General features: G+C 43.2%; 1 protein-coding gene across 1 annotated transcript in view; it reads left to right on the forward strand.

Moving 5' to 3' along the window:
• Positions 1-230: 230 nt before the first annotated feature.
• Positions 231-12,510, forward strand: part of LOC311361310 (netrin-G1-like) — a gene marked incomplete at both ends in the record, with an annotated part of 45,735 nt that continues 33,455 nt past the window's right edge. The window contains one exon of the mRNA XM_084481481.1: positions 231-476. Coding sequence (XP_084337607.1) covers positions 231-476 — 246 coding nt within the window. The remainder of the gene's footprint in view (positions 477-12,510) is intronic.

The raw sequence follows: 12,510 nt of genomic DNA on the forward strand, positions 1-12,510 counted from the left end.
GACCATGCAGCCGTGTGTTTTGAATCTGAGGTTACTCTAAAAACACACTCAAACACCGCATCTGCAGTGATTATCCCTTGTTAAAAAAAGGAGACAAAAGAAATCACAGCAACCCCGAAAAAAAAACAAGTTCTGATAAACCTCGCCGAGGACGTGGAGGAGACGGCGTAGACAACGTTGTCTACGGCAAGATACGAGAGATACAAGATACAACGGCAAGATACGCAGCAATGCTGTGGGCCGCACTGCTCACGCTGCAGAGCGTGTGTGTGGGCGCCGCGCACGGCATGCAGCACTACCCGGCAGCGTGGGGCCACTACGACGTGTGCAAGTCTCAGATCTACACCGAGGAAGGCCTGGCCTGGGACTACATGGCCTGCCAGCCGGAGGCCGTCGACATGACAAAGTACCTGCGCGTGACCATCGACCCCCCAAACATCACGTGTGGCGACCCTCCGGAGACGTACTGCGCACTGGTGAGTCCTTCGCCACTACACACCCCTCCCCTCCCCTGCCCTCATCTCCCCACTTCCCACCCTCGTCTACCCCCCCCCCCCCCCCCCCCCGGTACGCTATGATGGAGACAGATGAGGCTGTAGGCAGGAATCACACCATACCACATACTGGGTCAACGATGGAGTGCGGTGTGTGTGTTTGTGTGTGTCTGTGTGTGGGTGTGTGCACTCAGTGTGTGTGTGTGTGTGTGCACTCAGTGTGTGTGTGTGTGTGTGTGTGTGTGTATGTGAGCAAAGCAATGGGCTCCCCGTTGCACAGATTAATGGACACATAAACGGAGTGTGGAAGAAAGTATTAGGATTACATGGGGCTCACGCTCAGTCATGTGCTACAGGAGCACACACACACACACACACACACACACACACACACACACACCACATTACCCCCTAAAAATGCACCCCTACGCTCTCACACACACACACACACACACAAACGAACAGACCTACAAAATAGCAAACTTGGATACATATTTAGACAATAAAACGAATAAACCTTAAACCACCATCAGTACTTTCTCACACACACACACACACACACACACACACACACACACACACACATTCTCACACAAAGACACACACACACACACACACACACACATACGAAGACACACAGAAGCAAACATACAACACAGCTTGGAGACATATTTAAACAAACAGGCTCTGATTGATACAATCAGAGAATCAAATATTCAATTCTATCATAACGCTCACACAAACGCACACGCACACACATGCTCTTTTTGGATCACAGCCTCAGGGCACAATTACAAGAAACACTCATGGAGAGAGACATACGTAGCCATCAACACATTCACATACATATTTGTACACAAATATTCGCATTCACACAGTCTATCTGTTATCTATATTAAACGATCACAGTTTGACAACACGTTTGCCGACAAGTGTACATACACACACACACAGGCATACATACCAACACACACATTTTCTCAGCCACTCACACAGACACACATAGACGCAGAAACACACACACAAACACTCACACACACACTCATACATACACACACTAAATCACACACTCACACATACACACACTGTATCACACACACACACACACACACACACACACACACACACGCACACACACAGACGCACACACACACACACACACACACACACACACACACACACACTACTCCATACAGGCACACACATTTTGCTCTCCCACACACGTCTTCGCTCAAACACACAATCCCATAAAAGCCCACCAGAAAATAACAGAAGAAGGCTAATTATTCAATGACACAACGGTTCATCCGGCACAGTGACTTCTTGTCTCGTGTATGCTGCAGTGTTTAGTGGTGTGCGCCGCTTATCAAACATTATCAACAATTCAGACCCCGGGTTGCATTTGTTTGAATCCGCCCCTTCTCAGGAAGTCGGGGGAGGAGGGAACTCCAAAGGCCTCTGATACGCAGCTTCATTAGCAATTAGCTCGCCTCCACCCGGAGACACCGCCGCATGTAAATATTTACCAATTAAAATGGGGGGTTATTCTGAAAGGCTGGGAGCTTGCGGCGTGCGCTGTGCCAGCAGATGACAGGGAGACGATAACAATAGGCCAGCGCTTGGGTGGGTCGGTGGGTGTGCAGGGGGTCGTCGGTGTGGTGGCGTGTGTTGGTGAGGAGGGATGTGGTTCACGCCATATCTATCAAATCAATGTATGAATGCGTTAAAGGCTCTCAACACAATGTGCATTACAAGCACAACAGAGGTGGATTACACACAGAATGGAGATAAACAGTAAGACATAGCGTGTGTCAGGAGGGGCCTTGTGGATTACAGATGTGCATGTAGGTAACAACGCTTGGTGGATTAAAACATGATTTAACAGAGGGTGTACATTATCTGAACATTTGTTAAGAACTACTTTTTGTAGCATTTGCAGATTTTATATCTACAGACTTTTGAGACTATTGTATTCAAGTCATCATATCATATCATATCCAGAGACTGTATTCTTATTTTTTTTCCGTCAAAGTATAGAGAACAACTTTTGCATTTACCTTCCATGCCAATTAGACAATTTCTATCCAAGCTGGCTCTCTGGGTTTGGAACAGATATAGCCAGCATATTTCTGGGAGCCAGATCTGAACATAAGGTGTGCTGCTACTGGCATGCACAGGGTTTGTTTGACTTCTCTCCCTCAATATTGCTTAAAAATGAAATTTGAGGGGGAAAATACCAACATGGCTCTTGGACTTGTTCAGATGGCGTTCTACAGATATGTCTACTTCGCTGAACACTTCACAGATTAGCAGATTTGTAACGCTTAGTTGAAGAATCTGGGGTGTAGGCAACTGAGAAAACAAGAATTGTACCAGCCTTATCAACAGTACTTGGTTGAGGTTGATTTGTAAGGATAATATAGTATTAAAGTCACTTGATACGATAGCTATATAGGAGGGGCCAATGAAACAATGATAGTCATACCAATGAGCCTAGAGCCTAGAGTTCTTAGACTTAGGCTGAGTACAGCGAATGCTATACGAGATCACAACTTTTTTGCTGCTGCAACAGACAGATGCGACCATCATTATCCCTTTGATGATCTAGAACATGCACGGTGTTAAAAGAAGTACAGTTGTCTGCTTCCTGGTCTGCCGCTGCGCCGGCCAGACTGACACAGCTGACCTTATCCTCTGGTGCTGCTGGCGGAGAGGAGGCTGAAGGATGAGCATAGCATGCAAATGAGCTCCGGCAGCCAATCGCCTGCAGACGCCTGCCTGAGTCTTAATCAGGTTGGAAAGTCCTCCATGTCCACACATGCCCAGACATCCCCCCACCATCCAAACTCTACTTCGCCCGTTCACCCCTACACCCAACCTGCCCCTATTCCACTTCCCTTGCACCCCAACCCCCTTCCCACAAATGCATTCCCAATGCACCAGCGGGCATAGCCTCCACCTTCTCTGTCTGGTTGTGCTTTTTCAAAGCTGTGCAAGATTCTTAAGACACTCGGCCCAGCTTGGTGTTTACTTCCATGACGCTGGGTGTTATGGAAAATAAATGGGGTAGGTCACGGAGAAGGGACGCCGGGTGGATGGCATTATTTGTCGGAAGGTAAAAGTATTCAACGTCAGGATATTTAAAGCCTGGTCCAGGATGAATAGGAACACTTTTCCGTCCTTGCTTCTCGTGCCACTAGGCTCACTGGTCTCCCGAAGTAGCCTTGTGTTCAAGACAGGTGTTTTATGCATCTGGGAGTTAGCCCTGTTTTTTATTTTTAGCTACTGAGCTCGAGGGTTTCCTCGAAAGATGTCCTTTGTCTTTTTCTCCTGTGGTGTGCTACCACATCTGTCACTCACCACTGGCTTAAAGGTCTCGGCTGCGAGACACCAGACGCCTGGCAGGTTATGCAAACACGGCCTGGGCCTCGCTTGGGGATCGTAAGGCTGGAACGTATCAACAACACAGCCTTGTTGTCTATTTGCCATCGACTTGGCATCTGTTCTTCTTGGGTGAAATACGTCATTTCATCCTCAGTACTACTTTCAGTGATGATTTATACTGTTATTTTTCATATATTTTTTTAGAGATTGATACAAATTATCTAATTAGGAGTTTGTGGAGAGGTAAAAGGCAACAGCAGCTATAACAATGTTGCACCACATGGGTCTAATGGGCAATGACTGTAAAGAAGGATATTTGTTAAAAGATGAGAGCATTTAAATCCTGCCATAATCATTTTCAATTTTGTAAGGAGACATGCGTTCATAGTTTATAGAGCATTTCTAATTACTCCCCCCCCTTTCCCTTCCCCCTCTTTCTCTCATCCTCTCCCCCACTTTCTTGCTCTGTCTCTCTTTATACTCACTCTCTGTTTTGCTGTAGTGTCGATTGACTTAGTAGTGGCGGATTTAATGACAGTTCCCCCATAACCACAAGCCGTTTCTTTTGCTTTAATGAAGGGAAGTGGTTTCGCTTTCTTCAATTAGTTTCCTTTGAGAATTGAATCACCTTGTTTGCAGTTATAATGTAAAGGGCACCAAGAAAATTTGCAAAAATAAACAAACAAAAACATCAAGCAGTTGTTTTTATTTTATTTATTTTCTAGTCTTTTGCCTAAAGTGATTTACAATTTAAAAATACATTTTGTCTGCTAGCGTTTCACATTTCAGACATGCTATATCAAATAATATTTAATTAATTTGAGTATCATTTCAGGTTTTAAGGAGACTTCAGTAAGTCATTGCTACACACTAGACACCAGCTTTGTTGTACATTGCAAACTGGGTGCAGTTGACATCTAATAGTTCCAACCAAAGGAGTTAATCACTTGTGACATCCCCATTTGTGAGGCACAATGACTAGTATGCGTAGTATATCAATATAAGATGTAAAAACAAAAACAACCACAACTCTAATGTGTTGCTCGAAGGAAGTCTTGTTATCCAATCACCCATCAACCACAGCCGAGATGACCTTGAGCAAGGCACTTAGATCCAAAGTTAAGCAATGGGGGGTACAACCCTTTGGTGCCTTACCCTTTCCGGTACATTTGCGAGTCATGTAGATCCATATCAGTTTGTCAAGCCTTGAAAAAGCAAAACAACCAAAGAACATTTGTAAAAGTGACGAAGAACTCAGAATAACAACTCTGAACTTTGTAGTTTATTCCTAATTCTTCTGAACTGGGATGAAAGGAACATCAGCTGTTTGTTCCTCATGAAACCACCCCCCAGCGGCGGGTTAGGATGGGAAGACAAGATGAGCGCTCCCACCACTAAGCTGCTCGGAGACCGCAATGCCATCGACAGTCATCGCAACGGGCTTATCTTAGTGGCCAATGGTGGCAGCCATTGTGTACGTAAAATCAGTGTTGCCAGAGTCCACAAAAACAGTTTTGTCGTATAATGTTGAAATCCTTCTTTATAAAGTTGTTATACACATTGTTTTGTATGCAGCCCAACGCTATTAACCTTGAACGCTGTTCATGTGGAATGAGGTCATTTTGGAGGGAAGTTGTGAAGTTGGCGTTATGCCATATTTATAGTTGCCGTGGCTGTGGTGGCACTTGCTTGCCTACACTCTAAAAGTAAGAGGGAGATATTTATAATCTTCGTACTGCGTTATATTGAGGAAGAGGGGTGATAAACGTAAATAACATAACAAAAAAATCTTAAACAATCACGGCGGGCCCAAAAATCCCAACTCCAACGACACCTTTTTGAGTCATCGCCCACCACCGTCCAGCCCATTTATCCTTGGGTGAGCTCCAGTCACCCGTACGTTTGTTTGAAGACAGGGAACAGTTGGAGCGTTTAGCCCGGGCCACCGTCACCCCTCTGCCCTTGACTCCTCGCGGTGAACCTGCCCTGCCCGCCACATCATCCCCGCACTGCTGCGCAGCGACACGGCAGGATGACACGCGACACGTCCCCACACTCCCTGAGATGAAGGGTGGGTGGTTAGAGGGGTGGACGGTGGCGGCGGTGCGGAGCAGAGTGGCGGTTGGCTCGTCATTTATCCTCTAGCCGGCGCACCGCCCCCTTTTTTTGTCTCGGCTCCTTTTTAATTTCCCTGCACCTTGTTTTCTGTCAGAAGATGATGCATAATACCAGGGCTCCGTTTAGAACAGGGTTTGGTGCCCCGTGAGAGGCCCACGCCCTGACAGATAAAGATATGCTGGCATTAACTTCCCCTGCTCACCACTCCCCTTCTCGACATCTGTGACAGGTTAATTCTTCGAGCGTTGTAAATACAGAGAAGGATGAATTATGCATGTGGGGACATAAAAGAAGCGAGCAATGTGTTTTGTGGTCACACTAGACCAGTGTCTGCTCGCACAGCTCTGTGGTTGAGTGCAGATTTGTTGTCCATAACATTTCCATTCTGTCACACGCATGAGTGTGTCGTGCTGGGGATTTCTTTTTCAGAGCGCGCATAATGTTTGAAAAGTCGAATTGGAGTAATTTCCCAATTTGCCTATTGCATATCTTATTGCACTGAAAATAGTAGAGCAAGGTTGTCTGAAGTTAGCATACATATTGTGTAGTACTGACATTTAGACTGATATGGTAAGTAAAATTAGCTTGGGGACACATTGAATAAAATGTTGATTATTTATTAGGGCTGGGAAAGTTAACACGTTATTATTATCGCGTTAACTAATAAATTAATTATCGCTGACAATTATTTTATCTCACATTAACGCAGTTCTTATTATTTATTTTCTTATTGTAAAAGTCTGTTGCTCCCTGGCTTGAATTTAGTAAAAGTCCATCGTGAGCGAGCCTAGTGGAGGTCATACCCGCGGACACCGCAGATAATTCCCGGGGCTGGTGGATTGTGTGAAAAAAAGTAATACTGCTGATGTAAACCAGCGCTCATCCGCTGGTTTACATCAGCATTCCACTGTGCAACCATCCCTGTTGCTTATGCCCTCACACATTATTGAAATCATATGCTGGATGATTTATTCTTTCTATGTGGTTTTTAGTTAATGATCGGGCTATAATAAGACCACGTTGGCTATGTAATCGCTGACAACAGGGGACATTTCATAATGGTTGGTGGAAACCGGGACATTTTAGCGTCCCGACAGGCTTTTGACGGGACTCGGAACACACAACTCAAAATCTGGACTGTCCCTGCAAAACCGGGACGTCTGGTCACCCTATACTATAATGAATGATGAATGACAGGCGGGTGCGGGTATCAATTGTTGAAAAAAACATTGCTTTGGATGGCGGTGGATTATTGATATTAAGCAGCGAGTGCGGATGACATTACAGATCATCATCTCTAGAGCCTAGTATGTTGCTTAGTATGTTGGGAAAGTAGAAAATGTCAGAAAATAATTTGCCGATAAACAAACATGGGGAAGGGTACCAAACTTTTACATGGCCATTTTCATTTTGAAGTTCTTCCAGACGGCGCAGTCAACAGAGCCAAAGTTATTTGTAACCACTGCAAAGTTGAATTTTCTTATCACCGGAGTACTTCCAGTCTGAAATACCACCTAAATGCAATAAACTCAGCAAAGTTATGGCACTTTCATTCATATTAGGGCTTTGACTCCGAACTTCCTTATTCGAATATAATTTGAATATTAAAAAAATATATAATATTCTAATGAATATTAGGCAGCCCTTAATATTCGAACCTTTTATGGGCATTATTTTTTGTAAACGGGACGTAGACCGACTCATTTCACGTATTTCTGTGAGACCAGGTTGCCTTAATTACATCTGTCGCACATTTAAGGTGAAAACTAAATGTCAAGGGAAAGAGGCGGTGGTTGCAAAAAGTATTTAGATCGCTTATTAAGTTCACTCGTTGCTTATAATGGTTTATTCGTTTCCCACTATCATTTCCTTAATTTAGAAGACAGTTTTGTTCATTTTTGAATTGTAAAATAAATCAAATAATGAAGTTGCGAGTTATTGAAATTATTGGAAGCGAGTCGAGCTGACCTTGCCTGCTGTACCCACGGCCCAAAATAAAGAACAGACAAAAACCTTAATTCAAACATTCCGTTTCATTTGGCCTCAATTGGCTATGGATGCAGACTTGGAATGAACATGCACAAAGGGGATTTCTAAAGGTTACTGTACAGTGGCGGAGACTGCAGGAGCTGAAACATCACTACGGTAGAGCTAAGAAGGTTCTACGAGCTCTTCAAACCAACCTTACCAACGAACGACATATGAAAGAGATTCGTAGCAAAGAATGTTTCGGGAAACACACAAAATGTTAAGGTAGAACTTAAAGAAAAGGTTACAAATACCGGCGCTTTTGCGCATGGTAAGGCTATGTGTGCGGTGTGCCAACTTTTTTTATGAGATAGAGAGACCCCCTTAAAGATGAAAAGATAATTCGAACCCTTCGCTGGCCATTTAGCCTACTATCGAGTTCACTCACCGTGTGCCTAATGCTTTACAACATTTCCACCCTCTCCATCAATCAACATATTTTTAGGCTTCAGTGAACTATGCTATTGCTTATATAAATAAATAAACAGTTAAAGTTAGGCGCGGTGTGATACAGAACTCTCCAAACTGATTGGACATCATAGCAGTTATGTATATGCCCATTATACAACAGTTAGGAACGAATCAGATTGCTTGATTTAAACCACCCGTTTTATAATAATACATATTCAAATATATTTGAATGTTAATATTAATAAACAAACAAACTTTGAATATGATTTTTGGGCAAAAGTCAAAGCCCTAGTTCATATGGCAGTACATTTACAATAAAAGTGCGCTATACACTACTTTTGAATTCATTATTGGATTTTGCGTATAACAATGCAATTAACTCGATTAAAACTTTTAATCGTTGCTCAGCTTTAATATTTATATAATTCACAGTATTGTTAGCCCAGTTACATAACATGTCTTCATACAACAAATAAATAAGTTTTTTTAATTAAAGGCTGTCAAAACCTTATCCATTTTGATATCAAAGCATCATACTCTAAAAGCAATTATTTTCACATTTTTAACCTCACATGAAGCTGTTACCAAATTAAATCTTAATCACTGTTTAACAATTAATGAAATGATGTTGCTCAAACAAACAAATACATAGCCTACTGCTGGGAATTAAAACTATTGAGCTACTACACTATCCTCTCTCTATTTTTCTCTGAGGAAAGATTTGTCTCATTCATATTGTTTTTTAAGGATCCCTTTATAAGTGCCTTCTTTGCTTTATGCTGGTGTGGTGTTAAATGCAAGTGTAATTCATTGCCCGAACCACATTAAATGTGCATATGTTATTGTTCACTGGATTCCGAGAGGAGATGTCAAGCCTTAAATGATTCAGCTCTGTAAAGCAAAAGTGATAGCGTTGCATTTCAATGGTATTCTCCATGACAAGACATTCTGCAACGGCCCGGCCTGAACTCAGGCCAATTTAACCCTATTAATTGTATAATGCAGCCACGTCACGCCGGCCTTTGGTGAAGCCGTGCAAGGATGAGAGATATCTGCTTCTTTGTCTTCAAGGGCCCAATAAAATGCATGAATCTTTTATGGGCCACTCTCACTGTTTTGTTCCGCACCTCCAGCGCACCCGGAACAATTTGTTATGTCACACCGGCCTGTGTGGCTTCCAGGCCCAAATGAGATGACTGCGCTTAGAGAGCAGCGGTAATTCAGAGCTTTGTTGAAGCTGACACAGATGACGCGGCACTTCAGCGATAGTCTAATGATTCCATTTACCAAAACGTCTGCACAGGGCTTTTTGCTTTTGACTCGGGGCAGAGGTTTTCGCAAGTATTTGCACTCTGTGCCCTTCTGTCTCGGATAGATGTGTTGCTTTCCCCTGGAATGAATGTTCTAAATATGTTCTATAATAATAATTCAAAAATATATAGTGATTTATTCCATATTTTTGAGTTTCAAACGTGCAATCCTGAGAATTGCATAGGGGCTGAATCATTCATATTTCACAAACTAGTCAGGATTATTCATAAAAGAAACATTATTTGAATTTCTCAACTGTTTTGGCTTGCTTACTCAGTGCTACAGCCAACATCTCAACTGGCTACCAAAACTGCCAACAGTGGAAATGCAACTTGTGTTTCCATTATTTATTCAAACACCAGACAGTCTTTTCATGTATCATCATGTCAAATTGCCCATAATTACGTTTAGCTTGCATATAACAGAAAACAAATGTATTCAAACAGATGTAACAACACATTAGCATTTTCTTGCTGGTTCAAGGTTTAGGTGGTTTGACCAATGTGGTATAAAAGCATTGAACACAAAAAATAAATGAAACCTGTGTTACATACAAATATAACCTACTCCATTTCTACAGGATTAATGGTCATTTTTGGGGGTCTGTATTTCAGCTAGATAAGCAAATGTTTGGGGTCATTGCACTCAGGTAAAACAAAACAAAAAGCCATTCTCCTTTAAAACACCTCAGTCTCGCCAGATGGTCACTTTTTCAAGAAAGGGCAGTAAGATTAAGAAAGTCAAAAGAGAAAGTGGAATAGTGGAAAAGAAGGGTACAGAACATGAAAGAAAGAGGGATGCCAAGTGACACAGCGAAAGGGAGGAGATAAAGACATTGCGTAAAAGAGTAGGAGACAGAAAGAAGGAGAAGTGTGGGTGGACGGAGAGAGAAGAATGTTGCCTTTCAAATGCGCCGGGAGTGATTTTTATCATATCCAGTGAAAGGGTGACATTTCAGCAATGCTTCATCCCAGACTTTGGCATTTCAAATTAATAAAAAGCCTCTAATAACGAGGCAGATTCAGGAGATGTAAAGGATGAGCTGAAGCACTGTGAGCCACCAGACTGGGCTCTTATTTTTAATTCTCTCCTTATTTTCGCTCTATAACCCCATCCACCCCCCCACCCATTCTTTGCGTCCTATTTTCTATCAAATTCTGAGCCGTGAACCCCCTGAATTGATTGGGAATGGCTGAACGCTGCATCTCTGTCCTCCAATATCTTGTGGTATAGAATGCACTCACACACCCCCTTATTGGCAGACCTTAATTTGTGTTAAAGCGGCTTATAAGCAGCAGGCGTCTAGTCAACATTGATTCTGCTTTTTTCCCCCACATCACATTGACATTCAGATGCCACCTTGAACATGTCCATACATGAAACCACTAAGGAGAGACGTGACCTGCTGTTAGTTTGCATTTGCTATAGGTTATGATTCATCGCTTGGTCGCTGCTCTGAAAAGGTTGTTGCTCACTACCTGGAATCTATTTTAACCATTGCTATTCCTTTTCCCTACATCCTATCCTTTACCGAGCAGTAACAAGCTGCCCAGGTTGCAGAGCACCAATTATGAATATCTACAGGGTTCAGCCTCACTTGTGGATCACCACATTGTCTTCACATTCTTAATCATTTGGCCATTTTCAGAGGGACTATTCACAAATTCAAATTTTTGCCACAGTTTTTAGATTTTAGATATGAAACACCATATGTCTGTGTCTATAAGAATTTTCTTTATTCACCTTGATAATTTTGTTTCCAAATGGAAGCCCACTCTTTTTTGTGATTTAACCATGCAAAATTCGGACTCAAGATTCATCACAAGCCAAATTGAGTGTCAATAGCGACATTCATTCACGTTCATTCACACTCACACACTGATTCACAACCTTAACAAAAACATCTCTGCTGCTCTGATAGAGTTTTGCTCTGTGCTCTTGGGGGCACGATTACAGTTCTACATGCAACAAAATGAACCACTTGTTCTGTTTGTATAGGATTGCAAGAGATGCCTTTTCCAATTCATTTGATGCCTTGGGTTTGTGTTGCTTCAACATGTCCCCGACTTCATTTTATATCAAGGAAGTGCTCCGCCAGAAGACATCTCAATTTCACTCTCAGGTGCAGACCCCCCTTCACCCAAGGGACGTGTGGAAATACCAAGCACCCAAATGTGGGACGCACAACAAAGACACTCATGAAACACCCACTCATTATGGCCCTGTGTAAAGCTGTCACTTGAAGCTTAACAGCGAAAAGCTTCCCATCCATCAACCCTTCAACACACACGCATGCAAACACACATGCAGCACCAGCACTATCTGGGGACTGCTCACGGGCAGGAGCACTGTGTTAAATTTTGGGCCCGGCGGGACTGCGCCGCATGGGACAGATAATGTGGCCAGGTGTTAATTAATGTGCCGCACACTCTGGCTCATCTGCCAACGTCCCGTGAATCCAAATGGAGACTGCGAGTGGTAGACACGTGCGCTGTTGATTTGCAAAGCCGACGGGACGCTACTTCAAAAGGCCAGATTCGCAGCACCGTGGAAACTCAAAGGGACTGGCTTCGCGAGGGCTTTGTTCTGGAGGGCGGGGCTGTATGGCTTGGGTTGGTGAAAGGGGGGTGGGAGCAAGGTGGGGATGTGTGAACGCCAGGCCATGTTTTGTTTTCCCGTTGATCCGACGTCTGAGCCACTAAAAATTACACTTCTAAATGACAAATTACACAGCACAGTGGCTCCCACAAATCTGCCACTTGCT

The sequence above is a fragment of the Micromesistius poutassou genome (assembly GCF_964030765.1).
Source record: "Micromesistius poutassou genome assembly, chromosome: 16".
In the NCBI taxonomy this organism is placed as follows: Eukaryota; Metazoa; Chordata; class Actinopteri; order Gadiformes; family Gadidae; genus Micromesistius; species Micromesistius poutassou.